Source organism: Borostomias antarcticus, assembly GCF_949987555.1.
Source record: "Borostomias antarcticus genome assembly, chromosome: 17".
NCBI classification, from domain to species: Eukaryota; Metazoa; Chordata; class Actinopteri; order Stomiiformes; family Stomiidae; genus Borostomias; species Borostomias antarcticus.
The window spans coordinates 14,145,745-14,170,689 of record NC_140250.1 but is presented as its reverse complement, the minus strand read 5'-3'; the positions used below and the strand labels follow the sequence as shown (position 1 = coordinate 14,170,689).

At 46.2% G+C, this 24,945-nt stretch overlaps 1 protein-coding gene across 1 annotated transcript in view; it reads left to right on the top strand.

Annotated features, from left to right (window-relative positions):
• Nucleotides 1-24,945, top strand: part of nalcn (sodium leak channel, non-selective) — a gene marked incomplete at both ends in the record, with an annotated part of 135,162 nt that overhangs the window by 42,603 nt on the left and 67,614 nt on the right. The window contains 3 exon segments of the mRNA XM_084452216.1: nucleotides 16,152-16,283; nucleotides 17,923-18,090; nucleotides 23,728-23,919. Coding sequence (XP_084308342.1) covers nucleotides 16,152-16,283; nucleotides 17,923-18,090; nucleotides 23,728-23,919 — 492 coding nt within the window.

Genomic DNA, 24,945 nt, shown 5'->3' with positions numbered 1-24,945 from the left:
TTGAATGGGTTCTAAATTGGCCCATGCTACACCCCTCCACCGAGTTTCACGAAAAGCAGTCTGGTAGTTTTTGTGTAATCCTAGTCCAAAAAATGACTGGAGGTGAATGGGTGGCTGTATTTGACTGGCTCTGTGATGCCCCCCTCGGGTCACAGCCAGCGGGGGGCAGAGCAGTGCATTCTGGGCTCTCCCCCCGCACACCCCATTCCAAACCCCATGTCTCTAGCACACTCACACAAGTAGCTGGCTTCTAAGTTTTGTTTTCATTTTGTGTAATGTAATCCTATTCCAAAAGAGACAAAGTGTGTGTGTGTGTGTGTGTGTGTGTGTGTGTGTGTGTCAGCACCTGCCGTTTCAAAGACACACACGAGAGAAGGGACAATAATAAGCAGCAGCCCTCTAACAAGAGGGAAAGGGTTTCAGAGATGTGCATAACAGGGAACAGCAGACAGCAGGAGTGAGCCATCTTCTCTCACCATCTTGGCTGTTAAATTGATCCTGACATCTCATGCCCATATTTGGTGAGCCGTGCCATTGGCCGCCGTTGCTGCCGCCACCAAGCTAGGCCACGTCGCCGTGGGAGCAGTGACAGTGTTGTTTCGGTGCTCCACACTGCTCCAAAAAGATAGAGGGGGTTGTGTGTGGGGAGGGTGTGTGTGTGTGTGTGTGTTGGTGGGTGGAGGAGTGCAGAGCAGTGCTCTCCAGAGGTGGAGTTGTCATGGTGCAGAGGACACAGCAGCCTCAGGCTGGAAGAGATTATAGTAATAGACTTCAACTTCTCTCTCTTCTCCCACACACACACACACACACACACACGCACACACACACACCTTCCAGCCAATACACCCAGGGAGGGGATAACGTCTGGTAGCTGAAATGAAATGTCAAACTGCTTTGTCATGTTCAATCTGAGCCTTAGTATTATGTTCACGTCTGAGGCATTGGGAGAGGGAAGGACAAAACTAATTTGTTTGGTTCTAGATTGTAGTTATCTGTAGCATCAGCATATTTGTTTACTGATGAGAATCTCAGGAAATAACCTAAAATGGAGAGTTTTAGGGATGTCATGATACCAAATATGTATTAGTCGATACCAATACCAGTGAAATTCCACGATTCCCAATACCCAAGTTAATACCACGGTAAAAAATAAATAATAATAATCCCATGTAGTCTACTTCAACATACAGCCTACTTTATTAAAAACATCATCTTCTGTCTGATTCTGTACTTTGAAAGGAAGATTATGAGACCTTAATTATCAGGTACAGTGACTGTAAGGAAACAGCACAGGCATTATGCAAAATAAACAGACCTGATGGGCAAAATTTTTTATTTAAGGCTTGAGCCAAGACTATTACAAGCTTATTATATATCTGGGGTGGCTGTGGCTCAGTGGTAGAGCGGGTCGTCCAATGACCGTAGGGCCGGCGGTTCAAATCTTGCCTCATCCGGTCCACATGTTGAAGTGTCCTAGGGCAAGACACTGAACCCACAATTGCTCCCAATGAGCAGGCTAGTACATTCCATGTCAGCTGCCGCCATTGGTGTGTGAATGTGTGTGTGAATGGGTGAATGAGAGGCCATTGTAAAGCACTTTGGATAAAAGCGCTATATAAGTGCAGTCAATTTACCATTTACCATATCTGCATATGTTTTGCATTGGCTGGCTTTTTCTATCTAGTTGACTGAACTGGCAAAACAATCTGGCTGGCTAGCTAGCAAATAGCAGGTTGGCCTGCTGCTTGTGTGATAAATATGGTAAACTAAGGTTAGCTACCATGAACGGTACAAAGGGATGCATTCAAAAATGTTCATTGCAAATCTGGCAAAGAATGCTGGCATCTAAAAAAACGACTGGCTATAGAACAAGTGAGCTAGCTAACTTTATCTAGCAACTAACCTCAACAAGACATGGTGGTTATGGCTAGCACTTGCTAAGCTAGCAAGTAGCACTAGCCAAACAGCCAAACACATTTTTTAAGCCATTTAGAGTTTTTGATTGATTTTGGTAGGCTACTATCAGTCCTCTAGTTTATAGTATATGTACAAAATAGATTAATAAAATCAAATTGGAAATGGTTAACTTTCAAGAAATTGTGGATGTAGTGGAACGGGTGCCATTAACGGCAACTCTGCCGTGACATCACAACAAAGGTAAATGTATAAAACCAGACGTTTGATGAACAACTTACTGTAGCTTACTTTGTAGCTCAAATTGTCATTCTAAACAATTCAAAATCTAATGCTGATGTATCGGTTTTAAACAGGGTTGCTAATTTTGATGATAGCCCTGCAATTTGGAATCCTGGAGAAGGGCTCCGTTAATGCCCATTCCACCCACTCCTATGTACAGTAACATTGGTACAGGAATATGGAATTCTCATACAATGACATGGCATCACTAATCAATATTTTCAGGGTGACACCACGTAATTCATAGTGATGATTTGAGGTTGTTTTTATATAACTAAATATGCACACAAAAGGGGGAAATATGAAGGTAGACTCTATGATATGTAATTGTAGGAGTTTCTGTTACTTTTCCATTGCAGTTTAAAATGTTACTACTGTAGCACAAGCCCAGAAATCAGTCTTGTCGCAGCATTCGGGTGTTAAGACTGCCCCTCTCGAGTGAAGGCGTTAAAAACACCCTATACGCTACTGTAGAATGTCTATGTGAAAGTGGAAGTTGATCAGATCTTGTTAACGTTAGTAGACTAGCAGCCGCATACAAGCCCATTCTGAGACAAATTGTTGTGTTGTTTTGTGTCTCCTAAATTTAAGAACTAGCGTTAGCTAACATTACTATGCTAGCGTTAGCTAACATTACTATGCTAGCAGAGTATTCGCCCGTGGGTCCGGAAGCATTGCATCCCTGTTACCTACGGTACTGTGGATAAAACGAGTATCGAGAACGAAGTATCGGTTCTCGTGACATCCCAAGAGAGTTTATGCTAGGATTCAGCACTCAGAAGGACATTTGAGAAACAGTGGATATGTTTTACCCAACTCTTGCAGAGCAGGGTTAGTGGGTCTTATCTCCGCTCCGTCAGCGTCTGTCCCAGCTGTGGCCCTGGGCTCTCTTTTCCTGCCAAGGGGAACGTCCAGCTAGGGTAGCTGGCAAATACTGTACAACCCCAAGCTTCACCAACCAAACTGGCTGAACTGCGTGCTTTTGTGTGTGTATCGCAAGTGTTGTGGCTATAACTTTAATTGTGTGCGAGTGTGTGTCTGTAAATGTGTGGTTGGTGTGCATGTGTGTGTGTGTGTGTGTGTGTGTGTGTGTGTGTGTGTGTGTGTGTGTGTGTGTGTGCGCACGTGTACGTGTGTGGGAGTGTGTGTGGCTGTGGTCCCAATTCCTGGAGAGATATATTTCCTTTCAGCCCGGCTCCAAAAGTGACACACTAACCCTGCCATCTGTCTCTCAAATATCCATTTACTGCCACATCTCTCTCTCTCTCTCTCTCTCTCTCTCTCTCTCTCTCTCTCTCTCTCTCTCTCCTTATCCCTCTCTCAATCCATCTCCCACACAGTGTTTCTCAGACAGGTTGAGATGCCACCCACGCACAAGCTGTACATCTCCCCTTCTATTCCTCCAGTCTAGTCGTCTGTACTGTAGCAGCCGCATGTCTTGGCAAGTTGTAATTGGTTGGGTGTACATCGTAGGGCTGTCAAAAAAACATTCACATCTCATTTTTAACCAGGCCAGGTCCAGCCTGGCTTATGGCTGATGGGTGTATACAGCTGTTCTTTAGATAGTTCTGGACACATTTCAATCCCTGCCCTATGCACTTCACTTTAGCTGGTGAAGTAAAGCTTATCTGGACATGTACACATACTGTATTTGATTGGGTTCGCAGGTAGCATTAAGTGTAGACTCATGAGTGCATTGCATTGAATGGCAGCCATGTTAAATTGTGCTTATGGACATTACGGAATATGCGTAGTAAGTAGAATATCAAAGGGATGATGCGTTAAGCAATGAGACCTCACTTCCTGTTTATGTGGCGTTGCCTTGACATTGAGTGGCGGCCATGTTAATTTGTTCCTGATGACTATTAGGGAGCATGCATATTAAAGGAGAATGTTCGTTTTTGACAACCTGGACCTTATTTACGGCATATTATAAGACGTTTGACTCACCGAGATAACTTTGGTGTAATTCGGAGGCCTGTAGAAGAAATTTAAAGCCAAGTATATCCATGTAATGGCGGCGGACAGGGCACTGAGAATGCAGCTTCTAAGAAATATATTTTCTGCCGCGAAACGGTTGTTTTCATGAATCGCTAGTTGTGCTTCCATAGAGCGTAGGTTTGTTGTGGTTTTCACATGCCTCTGTAATAATCTTTAGAAACGTCTTTAGAAACGAAATATAGCTTCCCCACTTGCTCCAGCACTGGCTATTCTCCATCTGTAGTAGGGCTGTAACGATTATGAATTTTGCTTAACGATTAATTGTCAGAAAAATAATCGCGATTATTACAATAATTGTCAGAGTTGTTGACCGGGGGGGGGGGGGGGGGGGGCTCGCATCATACCACTAGGGCCCCTTGCCGATCTGGCACCCTAGGCAGCCGCCTACTTTGCCTATGCCACGGGCCGGCCCTGGCACTGATGCTCATGTCCGCATGATTTGAGTGAGAGAGTGTGTGTTTGAGAGAGAGAGAGAGAGAGAGAGAGAGAGAGAGAAAGAGAAAGAGAAAGACAGACAGACACAGAGGGAGTAAGTGAGTGAGTGAGTGAGGGTGGTTGGGTTCCGGGTTCTGACTCATTTTTAGCCTAATAACACAAGTACTCAGCCTATGAAGTAAACCTGTGGTTTAAAACCACGCCTCTTTAATATCATGAATGTTAACATTTACATAGAACATATATCCTCCTCAATAAAAAAAAGCATTGAAAAATTAAAATTAAGAACATTTGGAGTATACAAATACCACATGAAGTGGACAATGCATCAGTGCTTCTTTACTTCTTTAATACAGTGTCTCTTGTCATTATTTGCTATGAACATATAGGACAAGTGCCAACAAGTTGAAGAATTCCATTGAACTGGGTTGCTTCCATATTAACTCTGCAACATATTTGTATTTTATAAATATTTGTAAATTTTTTTCATAACTGCGGTTACAAAAAACAATCGCGGTCAGAAAAAATTATTGCGGTTTGACGATTATGTAATAATCGTTACAGCCCTAATCTGTAGGCTACACTCGCGGCTCACATTCTCTATTCTACGATCGGCTTGTTGGTGCAAGGAATATTGTGTGCAATATGGCTTAATATTTATCAGATTTTGAGGATATAGAAGATGACTTAGAATATGATGGAAGCCGAGTCAAATGTCTTATAATAGGCCGTAAATAAGGTCCAGGTTGTCAAAAACAAACATTCTCCTTTAAGTACAATGTCAAAGGGATGATGTGTTAAGCATTACACCTCACATCCTGTTTATGTGGCGTTGCATTGACATTGACTGTTAAATTGTGCCCATTCGCCCTTATGGAGTATGCATGTTAAATAAAATGTCAAAGGGATGATGCGTTAAGCAATGAGATCTCCCCTCCTGTCTCCTTGTTAATTTGGGCCCAATCCCAATGCCCCCCCTAAACCCCTGAACCCACACAGACTTATTGACGTCATCTGGTTGGGTGCGAGAGGCTGCAAGGGCTCGAAATGGTATACAAAGGAATGAGACAGCACATAATGCTATGTTGTCACCAAAACATATTTCTTACTATTGTGGGTTTGGGACTTTTTATTTTACATAGTTTTTCTTATAGGCCTACTGTACATGTAAATTAATTTTGGGTGAGTCAAATCCCCTTCATATTATCACAGTGTTACCCTCAAAACATTTCTGTTCAACTTGTTGAAATGCTTCATTTTGTGGTTGTAAGCAAACTACATTACTACCTGTGATTCTTGTTTGTGATGAATCAAAAAGTATTTACTCAATAATGACAACACACATTTCTGCGCAAATACCTCACAACTCTTTCCAAATTCATGCTAGAAATCTAAATTCAAAGAACACTGCACCGAGATGGATGATTAATGTCATGCAGCTTTCAACTAAATCATATGATTTATGGCATCAGGAATCTGTCATTATAACCATAACCTACATAATTTACAAACAAATCAAATTATACAAAGCTTTTTGTGCAGATAAGCAAGTCCAGCTGAAAACATGAAAACATGTTTTTGTTTTGTAACGTGAACGTTGGGTAATTCCCTCAGGCAAAGTCAGCAGAAGTGTAGACTTATGGAAAGGGGGTTTAAAGAACTTTACATGTCTGCCAGAAAGCCCTTGTGCACTTGACGATTTGACAATGGGACAGCCCAAACCCTCAGGCACTTAGAGTCTGTGTGTCCGTAAGGGTGGACAATGGGACTGGACCTTTGAGAGTATGCATATTAAGTAGAATGTTCAAAGGCCTCCCTCCCTCTCCCTCCCCCTCCCACCACCCCTCTCTCAGTGTTAAGCATTGAGACCTCACTTCCTGTTTACGTGGCATTGCATTGACATTGAGTGCCGGCCATGTTAAATCGTGCCCATTTGACCTTATGGAGTATGTGTATATTAAGTAGAATGTCAAAGGGATGATGTGTTAAGCATTGAGACCTCACTTCCTTTTTATGCGGCGTGGCGTTGACATTGAGTGGTGGCCATGTTAATTTGTGCCCGCTACATCTTTATGTGCCATAATACTCTGCCTGCACGAGTGAATGAGTGTGCAGTCTCTCTTATGGGTTAATGAGTGTGCAGTCTCTCTTATGAGTGAATGAGTGTGCAGTCTCTCTTATGAGTGAATGAGTGTGCAGTCTCTCTTTTGAGTGAATGAGTGTGCAGTCTCTCTTATGGGTTAATGAGTGCGTTAGTCTATCTTATGAGTGAATGACTGTGATAGTATTTTAACTGATCTAGTCAAAAGGATTTACCAAGATTCGTTCAAAAGGTTAAGTCTGGTTTATTGTGAAAAACAATACGAGCGCAAGGACTTCCTGAAAACGCAACAAGGGTGGTTTCGTCAGCGAAGTCCCGATTATGGGTTTTGCTGTGCCTTATATGCAATCAAAACAAAGGTACGGTGCTTCCAGGATGTGATTGGCTACTCCATTGTACATATGAAATGGCAGGCGTGGCCAAGAGTAAAGACATGTGACATGAGAAAAAGGCGGTAGTTTCTAAGAGGGACAAAGGGACAAAGGATGGTTATTCTGGAGTAGACAGATGGCCTTCTGGAAGTCATTTTGAATGTTAGCACAGCTATGTGAATATTTGGGGGAGGTGATGAATTACAAGAGAAGTGAGAGGACAAAGGTTTAAGGTGTTTGGATGTAAATTCCTCAACAATCCCCCATTTGTGCCTGAACAGGTACACAAAAATAAAATATAAAATCCAAACACAAAGTGTAAACAGTCAGCTATGCTATACATGTGGAAAGGAAATAATCTCTCCACTAGGTGGAGCAAAAAAAAAAAAAAAACATTTTTTTTATTATTTTCTTTCCACGTGCAAAATCACGCACCAAAACCCCTTGTTTCAGAAATTTGACAGGAAACAAGGTAAAAAAGATGACATGATTATATACTATTTATAGTCTAAGATTTGACAACCATTCACCAAAAACCTTGATTTAACAAGGCAAAAAAGATAAATGGTTACCAGTGTAAGAAGGGCAAAAAACCTCTTGGTCAATTTAGAGGAAAAACCCAAACTTATTTATCAACTCATGTTTCAACCATTGTAACTCTTGTAAACAAATGTGATATTTTTTCAAGATAATTTCAAAGTTCATTCACTCTTGTTGTGAATAATCGCATGTGATGTCCTATGGAACATAGCTTCCATGTTTGCGTCTCTGAATGTTTAATGTAGGTTCCAGTGTGTGCGATTAGAGGTGCAGTCATTGCTGTTGAGATTGTCCACGTTGTAATACCACAACCACAAGAAGGAGGTGACCGGCAAGGTCAGTCTCCGATTGCTCATCAGAGGAGAGGAGAGTGTGGCGGTGACTGTCAAGGTCACTCTCCGATTGCTCATCAGAGGAGAGGACAGTGTGGCGGTGACTGTCAAGGTCACTCTCCGATTGCTCATCGTCTTGGATTTTGACATCTGTAGAGTGTAACAGAGTCCAGTCATTCTTGTTCACAGTGTATATCCAACAGTCATTTAGGTGACACTTCTCTTTTGGGCAATAGAATGTCACTGGGGAATGCAAGGCGTCTTCTCTTCTAGATCGCAACTTCAATGTAGCGTTGTTTGAATCAGTTATGTTCAATGTTAGTTGCAGTGTGTGCAGGTGTGTGTGCGTGTGTGGTGCATCTTGTGAGGTCATGGCTGTGGAGTTTCTCCATGTTGCCATCATAACGACCATGAGAAGGAGGTGACCAGCAAGGTCATTTTTCCTCCGATTCCTCGTCAGAGGAGAGGACAGTGTGGCAGCCCATGGCTTTGGCCTCTGAGCCCTCTGGTTCAGCTGCATCCTTGATCTCCTGGTGTTGGCGATCCCCTGGTGGACCGTCCTCTGCTGCTTGGACCCGTCGGCAATGGCTTGCATGGATCCACAAAGTCCTCTCAGCTACTTTGATCGCTGTCTGCGTGGTGAGTAGAACCTGGTACGGCCCGAGCCACCTCGGCGAGTTCCAGCTCCTTCGTCTGTGATCGCGGACCAGGACCCAATCCCCAGGAGAGATGTGATGCAGGAACCCCTCCTTAGCCTCAGAAATGGCGGTCCTCACTCTGTTGAAGACATCCCTGGCATGGAGAGAGTTCAATAAAATCCATCATAACATGTTCCCATGGCCCACTTGGTCGAGGATGTGTGACAGTTCCATTTTTGACGGGTAGGTTCCTCCCGCAACATCTACTTCTCTTCCATGTTTTCTGGCCTGTTCTCAGGCTGCTCATCTGCTCCTGGTAGTCTCTTGTCTCCTCATTGGGCAGGTCTACATAGAGCGGTCAGCCAGCGAGCTCTCGGAAGGTGAGGAGGGAGTCCCTGTCCTGGTTCAGCAGGGTGAAGGTGCGGTGGAACACGGTGTCCGTGTGGACACCACACAGCCAGGGCGCCAGCAGCACGTACAGGCTCTTGAACTGAACCCGGTCCATCCCTGTACTGCTCCACGTAGGGCCGGCCCGGGTCGTGCTGCTGGAGGGCCACCTCGGCGCTCCCGCTCCCCCAGTACAGGCTGATGAAGTGCTCCGTCTGTGGATCCACAGATGAGAGAGACAACAGAGACAAAACAGAAGAGAAAAAAGGAGAGTCCTCTGGTCTGGTCTCCCTGTTCCCCTCTTTGGTCAGGAACGGTTATCCGCAGTCTGTTGGAGATACTCAGAAACATGGTTAAGCGCAAGCTCCTGCTTTGGGGAAAAATGTTGTTATTCAGTCAGGAAAACTTAAACAGGGTGTCTGTTCAAGTGTCATTAGAGCCAGTCTGCAGTAGCCTACAGTGACATCAGGGGCAGTGTTAGAATGACTTTAACACGCCCAGTCCCCAGTCATGATCAAGGCAATTGGATTTGGCTCTAGAATTTCTCTCGCGATTTTATGAAATAAAATAAAATAACCACATTCTCGTCTCAACAAAACAACACCCCCTAAGGGTGAAAACAAAATTTCCTGAAGTCAGGATAAAAATAGAGATGGGGCAAAGAAAATGACACTAAAATGAACTGGCTTCATCAAAGGACAGAGTATTGGGCACCGCTTCGGACAAAATGGTCTCTTCCCTGTTTCATACTTATCTGTCGCTCACAGTGAGTCGGTGACATGGCGTTGGCCTTGCATCTCACGAATCCCAGATCGCCCATCTGTAGGGAAACAGGCCGGTAACCTCCATCTCCACCTCCGGTCCTGTGCCCGTCTCCTGGTTTGGCATTCACCCATCACTCCCGGAACGACAGTTGTCCCGTCTGAAACAGGGAGAACACTCCAGAAATGTCCAAGAATGACCCTCAAGTCATTCATGACTCCACACAGTTCATAGCTTCATGCTGGCGAGGGGCAACCACTCCTTGGTAGCCCACACAATGCACTCTAGGAAAATCTGAAAACATCAACATAGAACTTCACAGAAACAAAACATCCTATAGAAATAGACTAAACCTAAATTACTACAAAACAGAACAATCTAACCAAGGAGACGTGTACACACACCTGAATCAAAAACACAGGTGAAATGTAGGCGACATCCTCAAGCTTTATCGAACAAGACCCGCTTAAACAGAAATGATATATAATGCTAAACATCCAGTAACCTCATGTTCCTACATATATCAGAAAGAGATAGACAAGACAAACAACAGTTAAACAGACAAACAGCAGGTTCCAAGCAGTCCCCAGGAAGGCACGATCCAGGCTCCTCAAAGACCTGCCGCCCAGCGTCCATAGCACCTGAAAGATAACTCAACACAGACTGGGGTCAATATAGCAGAGGGGAAGGCCTAAAGCCAACTCCTCACAAACACATCATTATGTGAATGAAAATCATACAGTAGAATGCATAAAACGAACAGCTTATGGCCATTCATTGACTATTGAAACATAAACTCCTGAAATCAAAGCGAAAACCCTAACCTAAAACTCAAAACCTATTCAAAACCCTGTCAGACTTTTGAGTTCGCACCAATACCTAAAAGATCATCCTCCGAAACATTTACAACAACTTAAGACTCAAAGGCTCTACATCTATTTCATCCTGTTTATTTACCTTAAAAAAATATATATGGCTCTATCTTGGCTAGTTAAAATCTCCCTTGTGGGTTGTTCAAGGGAACTCCAGCAGGTGGCGCTCGACCCCAAATCGGAGGCTCTTCCTTCCTGACCTGTTCTCGTTCGGACGAATACCTCGTAGAAAGGGGCGCGCTTAACTCGTATTGTAGAGGGGAGAGAGAAGGGGCGTGGCTAATGGCGGGAGCACGAAAAAGGGGTTAGAACAGCCTGGTTGGGTGTGAGCACGGAGCAACGAGTCGAGGGGGACAGATCTAATTTTAAATCAGAGTTATTCTGCTGGGGAAATGGCGGAGAGACAGTCTGCTGAACCTCCTTATCTTTCCTTCCTGATCTAAAAACCTCTCTCGTGCTACTCTCTCCCAAATCTTAAAAGCAGACCAGTCTATAGAATTAACAGGCTTTTCCCTTAACCCTCTAGCTGAGCCCGAATCTTAGCTAAGAATTTAACACTAAATGTCAGATGGGGATGTAAGGAATCGAAAATGCTTTAGCGCATAACGAAATCTGCCAACAAACGCTCGCAGAATAATGCTTCAGCGCAACAATCTCATCAGGGCTAGACAAATTGCAAGTTAGCAGTAGAAATCCTGTTACATCTAGGCATATGTTAATAGCTGGTGTTACAGGGACACCTAGTGGTGCTCCCAAAATGTTGCATGTAAGACCCGGATGTTTGTATGTGGGCGTGCGCGGGGAATTCAGTTTAATAAAAGCTATACTGAAACAAATCCCTAATAAACACGACGCAGCCTAAAACCCCAAAACAGCAATGAAAGGAAGCCTTATAGTTAACTCACGGCGGGAAAGAATACAATTTCGAAAGAAACAAAGACACATTAAACCGCTCAGTAACTCACCCAGTCCACGGGTCCTTTGTTCTCTGGCTCAATGGCGGATCACCGGAGTAGTAGTTTTCCTGCGTCTCCCAGACAACCAGCTAGCCTACTGGAAATCTAGCAGTTACGAATTTAACAGTCTAAAAAGTGTACAAAATACTTACAATACTTTACCTGGATCCATGGCGCGCTTAACAAACAATACAAGGCAAGAGCCGAGGCTCAAACAGAGAACACATAAGACGAACAAAAGGCCCACGTTACAACAAGCATGCCCGGCTGCACCAGCAACTTGGTCAAGGCTAAACCTAGTTTAGGTCCACCAAACACTGTACAGCCACTTGGTCAAAGCTAACGCTCGTTAGGTTTACCAAACCACCCGGGATCAAAGGGGAAAACGTTTCTCCCAGAAACGCGGATTGGAAAACCCAATCACTCCCGTAGCTACATCTGTTGGTAATCGTTCTTCAACGAAACATCAACAATCACTTCGAAGCTAGTTGGCAATCGTGCTAACACGAAACATCAACAAACGGGGCTTAAGCTAGTTGGTATCGTTCTGAAACGAAACATCAACAATGAGGCTTAAGCTAGTTGGTATCGTTCGGTAGGAAACATCTCTGCGGTTTTAATTTCACCCGCGACCGGCCAAAGGGAAACACGTTCTGTGCCAACTCTTTGGCGTATTAGACCAAAAACTCACACTTCTTCTGAACTGCTTATACCCTCGTAACGAAACAAGGACGAAGTCAAAGGACAATACGATATAAATATCTATTGCTGTTCACAAACTTCCTTAGTACTAAATACCCACGCCAGGGTTTCTGTTTTCAACAATCTAGACCAACACAATCTGAACCAAATCAAGGCAAATACCAAGCATAAAAGGATTCGTTTTTCAACGTACCATGAGTTTAGCCGAGTGGAACCAATCGGCGGACCTCTCCTAACCAGTGCGCATAGACGCAGAGAGAGAAGTTCCAGAGCGGCTACCGCTCCGCACGTCTGCTTCCTTTGGTTCCACTCCAGGCGAAACCCCACGGCAGTCAATCCCGTCCCGAGTCGCCAACTGTGATAGTATTTTAACTGATCTAGTCAAAAGGATTTACCAAGATTCGTTCAAAAGGTTAAGTCTGGTTTATTGTGAAAAACAATACGAGCGCAATGACTTCCTGAAAACGCAACAAGGGTGGTTTCGTCAGCGAAGTCCCGATTATGGGTTTTGCTGTGCCTTATATGCAATCAAAACAAAGGTACGGTGCTTCCAGGATGTGATTGGCTACTCCATTGTACATATGAAATGGCAGGCGTGGCCAAGAGTAAAGACATGTGACATGAGAAAAAGGCGGTAGTTTCTAAGAGGGACAAAGGGACAAAGGATGGTTATTCTGGAGTAGACAGATGGCCTTCTGGAAGCCATTTTGAATATGCACAGCTATGTGAATATTTGGGGGAGGTGATGAATTACAAGAGAAGTGAGAGGACAAAGGTTTAAGGTGTTTGGATGTAAATTCCTCAACAATGAGTGTGCAGTCTCTCTTATGAGTGAATGAGTGTGCAGTCTCTCTTTTGAGTGAATGAGTGTGCAGTCTCTCTTATGAGTGAATGAGTGTGCAGTCTCTCTTATGGGTGAATGAGTGTGCAGTCTCTCTTATGAGTGAATGAGTGTGCAGTCTCTCTTATGGGTTAATGAGTGCGCAGTCTCTCTTATGAGTGAATGAGTGTGCAGTCTCTCTTTTGAGTGAATGAGTGTGCAGTCTCTCTTATGAGTGAATGAGTGTGCAGTCTCTCTTATGAGTGAATGAGTGTGCAGTCTCTCTTATGGGTGAATGAGTGTGCAGTCTCTCTTATGAGTGAATGAGTGTGCAGTCTCTCTTATGAGTGAATGAGTGTGCAGTCTCTCTTATGGGTGAATGAGTGTGCAGTCTCTCTTATGAATGAATGAGTGTGCAGTCTCTCTTATGAGTGAATGAGTGTGCAGTCTCTCTTATGGGTGAATGAGTGTGCAGTCTCTCTTATGAGTGAATGAGTGTGCAGTCTCTCTTATGGGTGAATGAGTGTGCAGTCTCTCTTATGAGTGAAATCTGACACCGCTGCTCTCCTGCCGCCTGCCACTCACTCTGCCTGCAGTCAACAACACACCAAGGGAGGGAGGAGGGGACACACACAAATCTTATTATAGGGCTGTCAGGCTCTGCCCATCAGCCAAAAAAAGGTTCGAACTTAGAGCCATAACAGTTTCCAATGTCAAATCCAGTCATGTTGACATTTTATAAATCACTACTTTGACGTGATTTTCTATGAAAATCGAGTCGATCTAAAATATGTTTTATAAATGAGGCCCCATATGTCCTAGTAACCTAACCTTAGTCTGATATCAGAAAGAAATGTCAACTTGTTACACTCATTGAGATCAACTTGGTCGGTCAACTCAACTCGTGGGTGGATTCAGCAGTATGAAACTCACAAATCCTGTACCCTTCTGCTCCCTTGTGGAAAATAACGCCCAGGCCAGTTAAGAGGGAGCGTCATGTATTGCGGTGATAATAAGCATCTTATTTTTGTGAATTATAGGCAAAAAATATCTGTATATTTATATTTTCCCTTTTTTTGATATTAAAATATTATTTGAACCCTAACCAATTAAGTTAGAATATATTCAAACTCAGTTTCACTTTTGACAGCCATAGTACACTGCATCCACACTCTTTTTTTCTCCATCTAAACAAAAGAGCGTAGTTTCTCGTCGCAGCGGTTGCTTTTACACTCAGGGAGACAGCGAGGAGCAACATCTGTGGCTCTGTCATGCACCACCTCAAAAGGTAGCGTGGCACAGCGGAGTTCCGGCGAGATATTCTTTCTGGGCGAGACTGGAGTGGAGAGTCCACCGTCGACGGAGTGTAAAGAGCGAGCTCATGGGCTCTCAGTGATACCGGAGCAACATCACTTTCTTTCTGCGTGAAAGGGCTGATTGACTGCTGTGTGTCTCCTCCACATGAGATCAATGAGAGTAGTATAGACTCAGACATGTAATACCCCGGCCTGCTCCCCCAGGAAATAAAACACCTTCATCCCTCTCTCTCTCTCTCTCTCTCTCTCTCCCTCTCTCTCTCTCTCTCTCTCTCTCTCTCTCCCTCCCTATCTCCCTCTCTCTCTCTCTCTCTCTCTCTCTCTCTCTCTCTCTCTCTCTCTCTACCTGTACTACCTCTGAAAGACTGTTGATTGCTTTCCATTCCCTGCTGCCGGCCCTCTCTGCCTGTTCCCATCTCCAATAAGTAGTATCCTCAGGCATAGACCTCCCTCCATAGCCTTACTCTCTCTCTAGAGAGACCTCCCCTCCATAGCCTTACTCTCTCTCTCTAGAGAGACCTCCCCTCCATAGCCTTACTCTCTCTCTCTAGAGAGACCTCCCCTCCATAGCCTTACTATCTCTCTCTAGAGAGACCTCCCTCCATAGCCTTACTCTCTCTCTCTAGAGAGACCTCCCCTCCATAGCCTTACTCTCTCTCTCTAGAGATACCTCCCCTCCATAGCCTTACTCTCTCTCTCTAGAGAGACCTCCCCTCCATAGCCTCACTCTCTCTCTCTAGAGAGACCTCCCCTCCATAGCCTTACTCTCTCTCTCTAGAGAGACCTCCCCTCCATAGCCTTACTCTCTCTCTCTAGAGAGACCTCCCCTCCATAGCCTTACTCTCTCTCTCTAGAGAGACCTCCCCTCCATAGCCTTACTATCTCTCTCTAGAGAGACCTCCCTCCATAGCCTTACTCTCTCTCTCTAGAGAGACCTCCCCTCCATAGCCTTACTCTCTCTCTCTAGAGATACCTCCCCTCCATAGCCTCACTCTCTCTCTCTAGAGAGACCTCCCTCCATAGCCTTACTCTCCCTCTCTAGAGATACCTCCCCTCCATAGCCTCACTCTCTCTCTCTAGAGAGACCTCCCCTCCATAGCCTTACTCTCTCTCTCTAGAGAGACCTCCCCTCCATAGCCTTACTCTCTCTCTCTAGAGATACCTCCCCTCCATAGCCTTACTCTCTCTCTAGAGAGACCTCCCCTCCATAGTCTTACTCTCTCTCTCTAGAGAGACCTCCCCTCCATAGCCTTACTCTCTCTCTCTAGAGAGACCTCCCCTCCATAGCCTTACTCTCTCTCTAGAGAGACCTCCCCTCCATAGCCCTACTCTCCCTCTCTAGAGATACCTCCCCTCCATAGCCTCACTCTCTCTCTCTAGAGAGACCTCCCCTCCATAGCCTTACTCTCTCTCTCTAGAGAGACCTCCCCTCCATAGCCTTACTCTCTCTCTCTAGAGAGACCTCCCCTCCATAGGCCTCCCCTCTATCTCTCCAGCTCTGCATGTCTCGGCTTCTCTCTCTCTCTCTCTCTCTCTCTCTCTCTCTCTCTCTCTCTCTCTCTCTCTCTCTCTCTCTCTCTCTCTCTCTCTCTCTGGATTATTGATCTAACTTTGTGTGGGTGTCTCTCCCTCTGTCTGAGACTGAACATTACAAGGTTCTCCCATCTAGGCACCGTGTTACAGCCGTTCTCCACCTCACTCTGGGATGTTCTGTTTCCACAGCAACTGATGCGCTCATCCGTATTCCACATGTTCATCCTGAGCATGGTCGCCGTGGATGTCATCGTTGCCGCTAGCAACTACTACAAGGGCGAGAACCATCGCAGGCACTACGACGAGTTTTACCTGGCAGAAGTATGTCACTCTCTCCTCTTCAGTCCTTCTCCCTCCTCTCTCTCTCCTCCCCCACCTCCCTCCACCTCTCTCTCCCCTCCTCCCTTTCTCTCCTCTTCTCCTCCTCTTCATGCCTATCTCCTCTTCCTGGGTCCTCTCTCTCTCCTCCTGCTCTCTTGATAGAGTAAATATATCCCTCCATCTGTCTCTTCCTCTTTCTATCTCTCCATCTGTCTATCTCTCCCTCTATCCGAATCTCCCTCTTTCTCTATCTCTCCCTCTATCCGAATCTCCCTCTATCTCTCCATCTATCTCTCCCTCCCTCTATCTCTCACTCTATACAGTATATCGCCCTCTTTCTTGCTCTCCCTCTATCCCTATCTCTCCATCTATCTCTATCTCTCCCTCTATCTCCCCATCTCTTTCTCCCATCATGCAGTGTGTCCAGTGCATGTCCACTGTCTGAAAACAATAGACTGTATTGTAACTGACCATGTGGCGTCAAGATGTTGTCCCCTGTTAAAACGCCACGATGGAACGCCTCATATTTCCGGAAACAGAGGAAATATGAGGATTTAAAACATTTAAAATCAGCCCAAACTGAAAATGCTGTGATGTTGATATATATGGTGGGTCCACAACCGCATCACAAAGGCAGACAGGCTATTGGCCCAAGCCATTCTTGTATTCACAGACACGCATGCACACACACACACACACACACACACACACACACACACACACACACACACACACACACACACACTGCCGATGTCATCAGTATGCAGGTGGTAGAGCGGGTCCAAGAGTGTCTCTCTCCCCATCCCTCCATCCCTCTCTCCCTCCCTCCATCCCTCTCTCTTTCCCTCCATCCCTCTCTCTACCCCTCCATCCCTCTCTTTATCCCTCCATCCCTCTTCCCACTCTCCCCCTCCCTCCCTCTCTCTCCCCCTCCCACCACCCCTCTCTCTCCCCCTCCCTCCCTCCCTCCCTCCCTCCATCCCACTCACCCCCTCCCTCCATCCCTCTCTCCATCCCTCTATCCATCCCTCCTCCCACTCTCTCTCACAGCTGAATGGCAGAGATAAGAGAAGGGATCAACCACACACAGTATTCCCTCCCTGCTGCCCCCTCCCTCCGCCCGTATCTCACATGCATCGATCCCAGGTCCGTGGTGGCCGTGCGCGGTGGGAGGTGAGAATAGCAGATCACGCAGCTGGTGATTTGCTGGCTGAACGCCCCCCCCCCCCCCCCCGCCCCCCCCATCCCGAGACGGCTCCCCCTCTGCCCTCCACACACTAGCTACACACAGTTGAATGAGCTCATTCTCCTCCCAGTCCACCTCATCCCTTTCTCCATTTTATTTTCATTAGCCTCTTGTTTGCATGCTGGGGGGGGGGGGGAGGAGAGAGAGAAAGAGAGAGAGAGAGAGGTGTGCAGGGGGAATTGCCACACAGTCGGGTTAGACACAATGTGAATGCTGGCACCAATCGAATATGGCGCAGTTTAATAATGAGCGTCTCTTTAACCAAGCAGCAATTAACCTCAAAGCAAGAGACAGTCGTAATGTGCACGCACTAGCCCGGGCGCCGCTCCTGGGTCTGGAGTTCCACAGTTCTGTCGTTGGGGTCAAAAGACTTGACCCCTGTACCCCCTCCAGGTGGCCTTCACCGTGCTGTTTGACCTGGAGGCTCTCCTGAAGATCTGGTGCCTGGGCTTCACCGGGTACATCTTCTCCTCCCTGCACAAGTTTGAGTCTCTGCTGGTGGTGGGAACCACCCTGCACATCTACCCCTACCTCTACCACTCCCAGTTCACCTACTTCCAGGTAGGCCGCACACACACACACACACACACACACACACACACACCCCTACCTCTACCACTCCCAGTTCACCTACTTCCAGGTAGGCCACACACACACACACACACTGTCTCCCTGAACCCTCCTATCATAAAGAGAGTTACAGCACCGGTACCAGTAACGGTGTCACTATACCACAGCCCTCAGGGATTTAACCCCTAAAAGAGGGTTTCTTATAATATGTGAACTAAAACCGGTGTTCGAGTCGACTCGCCCAGTCTTACTAACGATCTTCTTCCCAGGGCCCTCCCTCTTTAAACCTACTGTAATATCCCCCTGTGACCCAGAGAGAGTTATCAACTTGTAGGTCACCCTGGTTAACGACCGCTCGACCCCTTATTAGACAGTTCTTACCTCGCTGGGAATATGGTTAGCACCAAGTATACTTTTGGTGCAAGGGAGTGTTAACACGTTGGGTCTAGAATCAACCTTCAAGAGCTTGAGTTGTTATACCTGGATAGCTTAACCTTTTACATTACAGGACATCCAAGAAATAATGAATAGACCGCAGTCCCTTTAGAGGAAATTGTAATAAATGATTAAATGCTTACATAAATGTAATAAATGCACATAGCCAGCAATGAGCGCATGACTAAAAACATCCCATAATAATAATAAATCTAATCAGAAGCCAATTAATAATCAGACAATTTGACATGGTAAATATATGAAAATATGATCGAGGAAGAAATAGAAGGTAGGCGGAGATGGCAAGTACCCGGCCGAGGCACTCACTCTCACACAAGCTACCGTACAGTTCTCACCAAGGCGTGGCCCCTCTGGTCCGAGGGGGAAGTTGGTAACAATCACCACGGTCCTTCAGAGCAACAAGTGTATGGAGTTCAGGTCTTCTCTGTGAGGAGGACAACCGCTGGAAATCTTCACCGTTGGTGGAGGGCTGGGAGACTCTCAGCCAAATCTTCTGCTTGGAGTGTTGGTCGACGCTCAGGCAGAGGAGACATCTCACCGACTTAACAGTTGCACAGTCTTTTATACCCATGAACAGTGAATCATTCCCCAGCCCTCACTACGTAGCCATTGTTGTTCAATCCCAGCATGTCGTCATGGAAAGTCCCCGCATGAACCCAAGAAGAGACACTCCCACATGGGAAACATGCTTCTAAAAGTCCCAGAATTCAACAGTCAACTTTAGCAATTTGTGGTCGACATTTCATCATCAACCAGACCAGTTAGTCCCAGTAGAACGTTCTGTCCTGCAAAAGGGCAAAGGCGCTCTCACCAGAGATACACGCTCTAGCTTGATGTTATTGTGAGTATACCAGTGAAGTGCAACGACCGTTTTCCTCACCACCGCCACATCCTGTTTCCCCAACTCAATCTCACAACGAGCCTATCTGAGGATCACATTTTGAAACAATGACACATAAACAGCCATACCAAACATACTGTAACTGATTCTTATGGCTTTGTTCTTTACCTCTATCATTTCATTACTTTCAAACAAATCATTTACTTAAAACTAATCATGATAACATTCCTCTCTCAGACCTATAATGTATAGTACGTGTATATGTGTGTGTGTATATGTATATGTTCTCTTGGGTGTGTGAATGCCTGTGTGAGTGAGGTGTGTTCTTTATGGGTATTTGAGTGTATATGTGAGTGTGCATGTCTGGACTTAAGCGTACTGTAAGCGTGTAGCGAAGCACAATATATGATCAGCATGCATTGACAGATCAGGTTTGCATTCAAAAGGGTACTTATTCGAAAGGATCTGCCATCATCCCCTCCAAGGCACTAAGACACTCATCTGTCCCTTCTTGAGCATGTCCGGTGGCCTCCTCAGCGGAGAGGTCAATCACCAGTTGCCCTGGACTCTGATCCATGTCTTCTTCCCCTGTATAGCCCAGGAATGGATCTGGCGAGCCACTCGCAAGTTTTACCAGAGCCGCCGCGATAGAGAGGGGTGGAGAGGTTGATGTCACAGGATCAGCAGGTCTGGGGGCCCAGGTTGGCTGGCCTGGTCCCGGTTTGACTTCGGTCAGGTCAATAAGAGCTGCTGTCTTGGTCGGATCAACAGGAACTGTCGTCTTAGTCAGGTCAATGGTAGGCTAACTGGCCTTATCCAACAACTTCCTAGCCCCGTCAACATTCATCAGTTCTCTAATCCTGACTCCCTCCTCTGCCAGCTCTTTAACCCTAGATTCCTTCTCCCAGCGTTCTAGCCACCCCTTCTGTAGGCCTGCAGAGATCCCTGAGGTTTCTGACTCTTCCTTGATGGGCCTATCCCTCTCCTTAGCCTCTCTGTACCTTGCCTCTAAGATGACTGCTTTTTCCCCTGATGACATCTTAACCCAGATATTCTGAGGAATTCTGGTGTAAGGCCTCTTTGAACCGGCATTATCTCGGAGACTACTCCTGTCAGCCTTCACTGATCTTTTCTTAGAACCTTTTGCTGGTGCCACCCTCGTACCGGGCGCACCGACGGTTGATCCCCAGGCAGGCGACCCTTCGGTTATGCCGGCCAGGTCGACAAACACACACACACACACCCCTACCTCTACCACTCCCAGTTCACCTACTTCCAGGTAGGCCACACACACACACACACACACACACACACACACACACACACACACACACACACACACACACACACCCCTACCTCTACCACTCCCATTTCACTTACTTCCAGGTAGGCCGCACACACACACACACACACACACACACAGACACACACACACACACACACACACACACACACACACACACACAGAAATCTACTACTCCCAGTTCACCTACTTCCAGGTAGGCCGCACACACACACACACACACACACACACACACACACACACACCTACCTCTACCACTCCCAGTTCACCTACTTCCAGGTAGGCCACACACACACACACACACACACACACACAAACACACAGAAATCTACTACTCCCAGTTCACCTACTTCCAGGTAGGCTGCACACACACACACACACACACACACACACACACACACACACACACACACACACACACACATACACTTGCCTTGTAAATGTATTACAAGTGATTGAATAATCTTGTTTTTCTCCATGAACAATCCATTCAGATATGAACGGTTGTGTCTGGGAATCAGTTAGAGAAATGTCTGTCTGCAATGCTGCCGCTGTGACCGTGCATTGATGAATATTAATCTGTGAATCTGTCCTTCATCTATTCCATCTGTTCAGTCACTCGTTCCTCTACTGAGCCGTTGCTGACGCAGAATGTATTTGCTAGTGGAATTATAGCATTTTTCTAAGATAATTTCCTAACAAGCACAATTTGTCTAATGCCCTTGCCTCTTGTCCAAGCTCTCCACATTACTCTATACATCTCTGCACAAGCGAGAAGCCTATCCTCCTCCATTGTTCAATGTGTGGGTGTGTTTGTGTGAGCTTTATATGTGTGTGTGTGTGTGTGTGCGTGTGCGTGTGTGTGTGTGTGTGTGTGTGTGTGTGTGTGTGTGTGTGTGAGGAGGCAGTACCTGCTATTCCCTAAACCTAACCATTCTCTAAGTGGCGGTAATAATGTGTGTTGCCTTGTTTCTGTGTGTGTGTGCGTGTGTGCGTGTGTGCGTTTGCTCATCTTAGTGTGTATGTGTGTGTGTCTGTGTGTGTATGACGTGTGTGTGCGTGCGTGTGCTCATCTGAGTGGGTGTATGACGTGTGTGTGTGCGTGCGTCTGCTCATCTGAGCGTGTGTGTGTGACGTGCGTGCGTGCGTGTGAACAGCAGCTGTTGTGAGAGGCAGGTAGGATCAGACCAGCTCGTGCTGACAAGCCTCATTAAAGCCAGGAACCTGTGAGGAAGGAACTCGCAAAACCCCAAGGTTACAGGTTCAAATCCCACATTGCTCGTCCTCCATTAAGCATCCTGAGTAGCAGGTTCTAGATTCAAGTCTTTGGGGGTTGATTCAAGTCTTTGGGAGTTGCCTTTTCCAATGTACTTGGTTCTGGGAAAGGGCTTGGGTGTGTATTAAAACTCAGGGGAAGGAAGGAAGGAAGTTGTCCTCTTCGGAAGTTTCCAGAATGTGAACTGTCTCCGGGAGCAGGAATTAAAATTGGGGACATTTCACCGGTAAAGGTCAATATGGGCTTATTGTCATCCGGTCTGTTCAAAATGCCACATGGCTTAGAGTCCCACACAGACACACACACACACACACACACACACACACACACACACGTATGCGGGCGCAAACACGCGCACAAGTTATTCTTAGTCGGAGGACAGCGTGTCTCGTCACTTCCTCCTTCTGCATCTGGAATCATAATAGCTTTGGCGATGACGTCAGCAGCGCTATGCTGCTCCCTCACCGGCGTGCCACAGCATAACGGGGACGACCACGCCCGGCTGTGACCAGACAGCCCCGACCAGACAGGAGAGGAGATGAAGGTTGTCGGGTTGGATCCACCCCCGCGCTCCACCCCGAGGAGAGGTCGGAAACCGATTCGGCCCCCCGTCACGGCAAAAGAAAATAGAACCCGCATGAGCGGACGTGAGGCGCATAGATGCGTCCGAACCGGTCAGAACCGGCCATCGCTCATCACGGGTCCATCAGGGAGAACTCGAGCCGCTCATCTGTCACTGTGCTGACCGACATGCCTTGTCGGCTTCGTACACCTGACCCTGCGTGGAGCGGAGGGGAGGTGAGGAGATCGATAGACATTCTCCGCCGTTGATCAGAACCTGACCATGATGCATTGCCCCGGAAGGGGTGTTGTCACCGGGAGCATTTTGAAGAGTGCGCCAGTGTCAAATCAGCACCACCTGCCATGTGATTACGAGAGGGGGGAGATCAATAATCTCATGTGATTACAGCAGGGGGGAGATCAATAATCTCTTAGTCCTCATCAATACCCGGTCAATGACCTAATACGATTGGGTTTGATAGTGTTCGCTGCGCACAGTGCGGACATCTGTTTAAATATTAAAAGCAGGTACACACACACACATGCATATATACATTTTGTGCATCAGCAACAATGGTAAAGGCTGTATTACACTCTGTGTGGTCAGAAACATGACCCTGAAGGTGAGCTGTACTGTCCCTCCAGTGCGGTGCCCATAGACGGATTATGAAATGATGGGCCACTGGGCACAGACACATAAAGCCCCCTCCCCACCCCCCCACCCATTTCATTTATCACTTTTGTTTTTAATTTGCCCAATGAGACGGCATCCAAATCCAATTTGAAGATACTTAGATAAATCTCACAATAAAAGCATCTTTACCCAGCTCGGTTTTGACTCAAGAGACATACAGTAGTAGGGAGGACTTGCTTTTTGGATCAACTATGGGCCCAACAGTACTCAGCCCCTCTAAAGTACTACAGATAAATACTTATTTAAAAAGTATCATGATAGTCTCTTTCTTGTGACTTGTTATTGACATGAATGACTGACATGAATGACTAAGTCCTTTGACTATGCCACAAGAAAGGGCCCCCTGAGCTCTTGGGCCGCTGTGCCTGGGCCGGGTAGGCCCGTTCAGTAATATGTCTTTGGCGGTGCCGCGTTAACAGGCGAAACAAACAAACCCCACAGTGAGGTGGCAGCTGCATGCATGCGTTGATCGCCCCCCCTCCCTCCGCCCTCTCCAGGTGCTGCGCGTGGTGCGTCTCATCAAGATCTCCCCGGCCCTGGAGGACTTCGTCTATAAGATCTTCGGCCCCGGCAAGAAGCTGGGGAGCCTGGTGGTGTTCACGGCCAGCCTGCTCATCGTCATGTCGGCCATCAGCCTGCAGATGTTCTGCTTCGTGGAGGAGCTGGACCGCTTCATCACCTTCCCCAGGGTAGGACCAGCCAGGGCCGGACGGGCGGAGGGATGCATGAGCGAAAGAAGGAGAGAGGGAGGGAGGGAGGGAGGTAGGGAGGTAGGGATTGGATGCCTGCCTGACTGACTGACTGACTGACTGACTGACTGACTGACTGACTGACTGACTATCTGAATTAATGAATGAATGTATTAATGAATGATTTTTTTTATGAATGCATGATTGTATGAATTAATTAATATATGCATGACTGTAGGCATGAACAAATGTGTGAATGAATGAGAGTGAATGAATGAATTCATGAATGAATTAGTCAATGATGAGGAGGAAGGAATTAAGGTGTGAATGAATGTATGAATGTATGCATGCTAATGTTGCATTCTAAATGTTCATTCTAAATGAAATTGCATTCCCACACTCTGAAGCCGTTTTCCTGACTTTATTTAAATGCAAATGGAATATGGGATTGCATTATCATTATCATGTTCTACCAGCTTTTCAGTCATTCTCTGGGGGCGGGACAATGTTTAACGCACCAACAGGTATTGTGCCGAAAAACAACTGCACCGCTGAATCCCACTGCCCCTGTTTTTCATGTTCTCTGTGCAGCTTATTTTCATTAGTTCGACCTCTTCTGAATGTTTCTACTGTTTACTCCACTCAGCAACACCATCACAAGTTTTTATGTTTTACGTAATTATCACAAAAAACAATCGCACGAGAGAGTGCACGAGAGAGAGAGTGACTTCCTGTCTGATCTCTATTTAAGTAGAGAGGAGATAAGGCATGTCCTGTTTGCATAGACGGGCACGATTAGTGACTTGATCCAGAGTGACCCCCGCTCCCATCATGAAAGTGGAGGAGCTCAGATTCCCTTAGGGGTCTGGAATCATCACATATCCCTGTTATGGTTTCAACATGATATTACATTTCCTCAACATGCATAATCAACTGATTCATGATTTTAGCTCCAGATTGATACCAAACATGGCTAGGTGGACTTAGCAGCATAGAATCAGTTATTTATAGCACACAGTAACACTT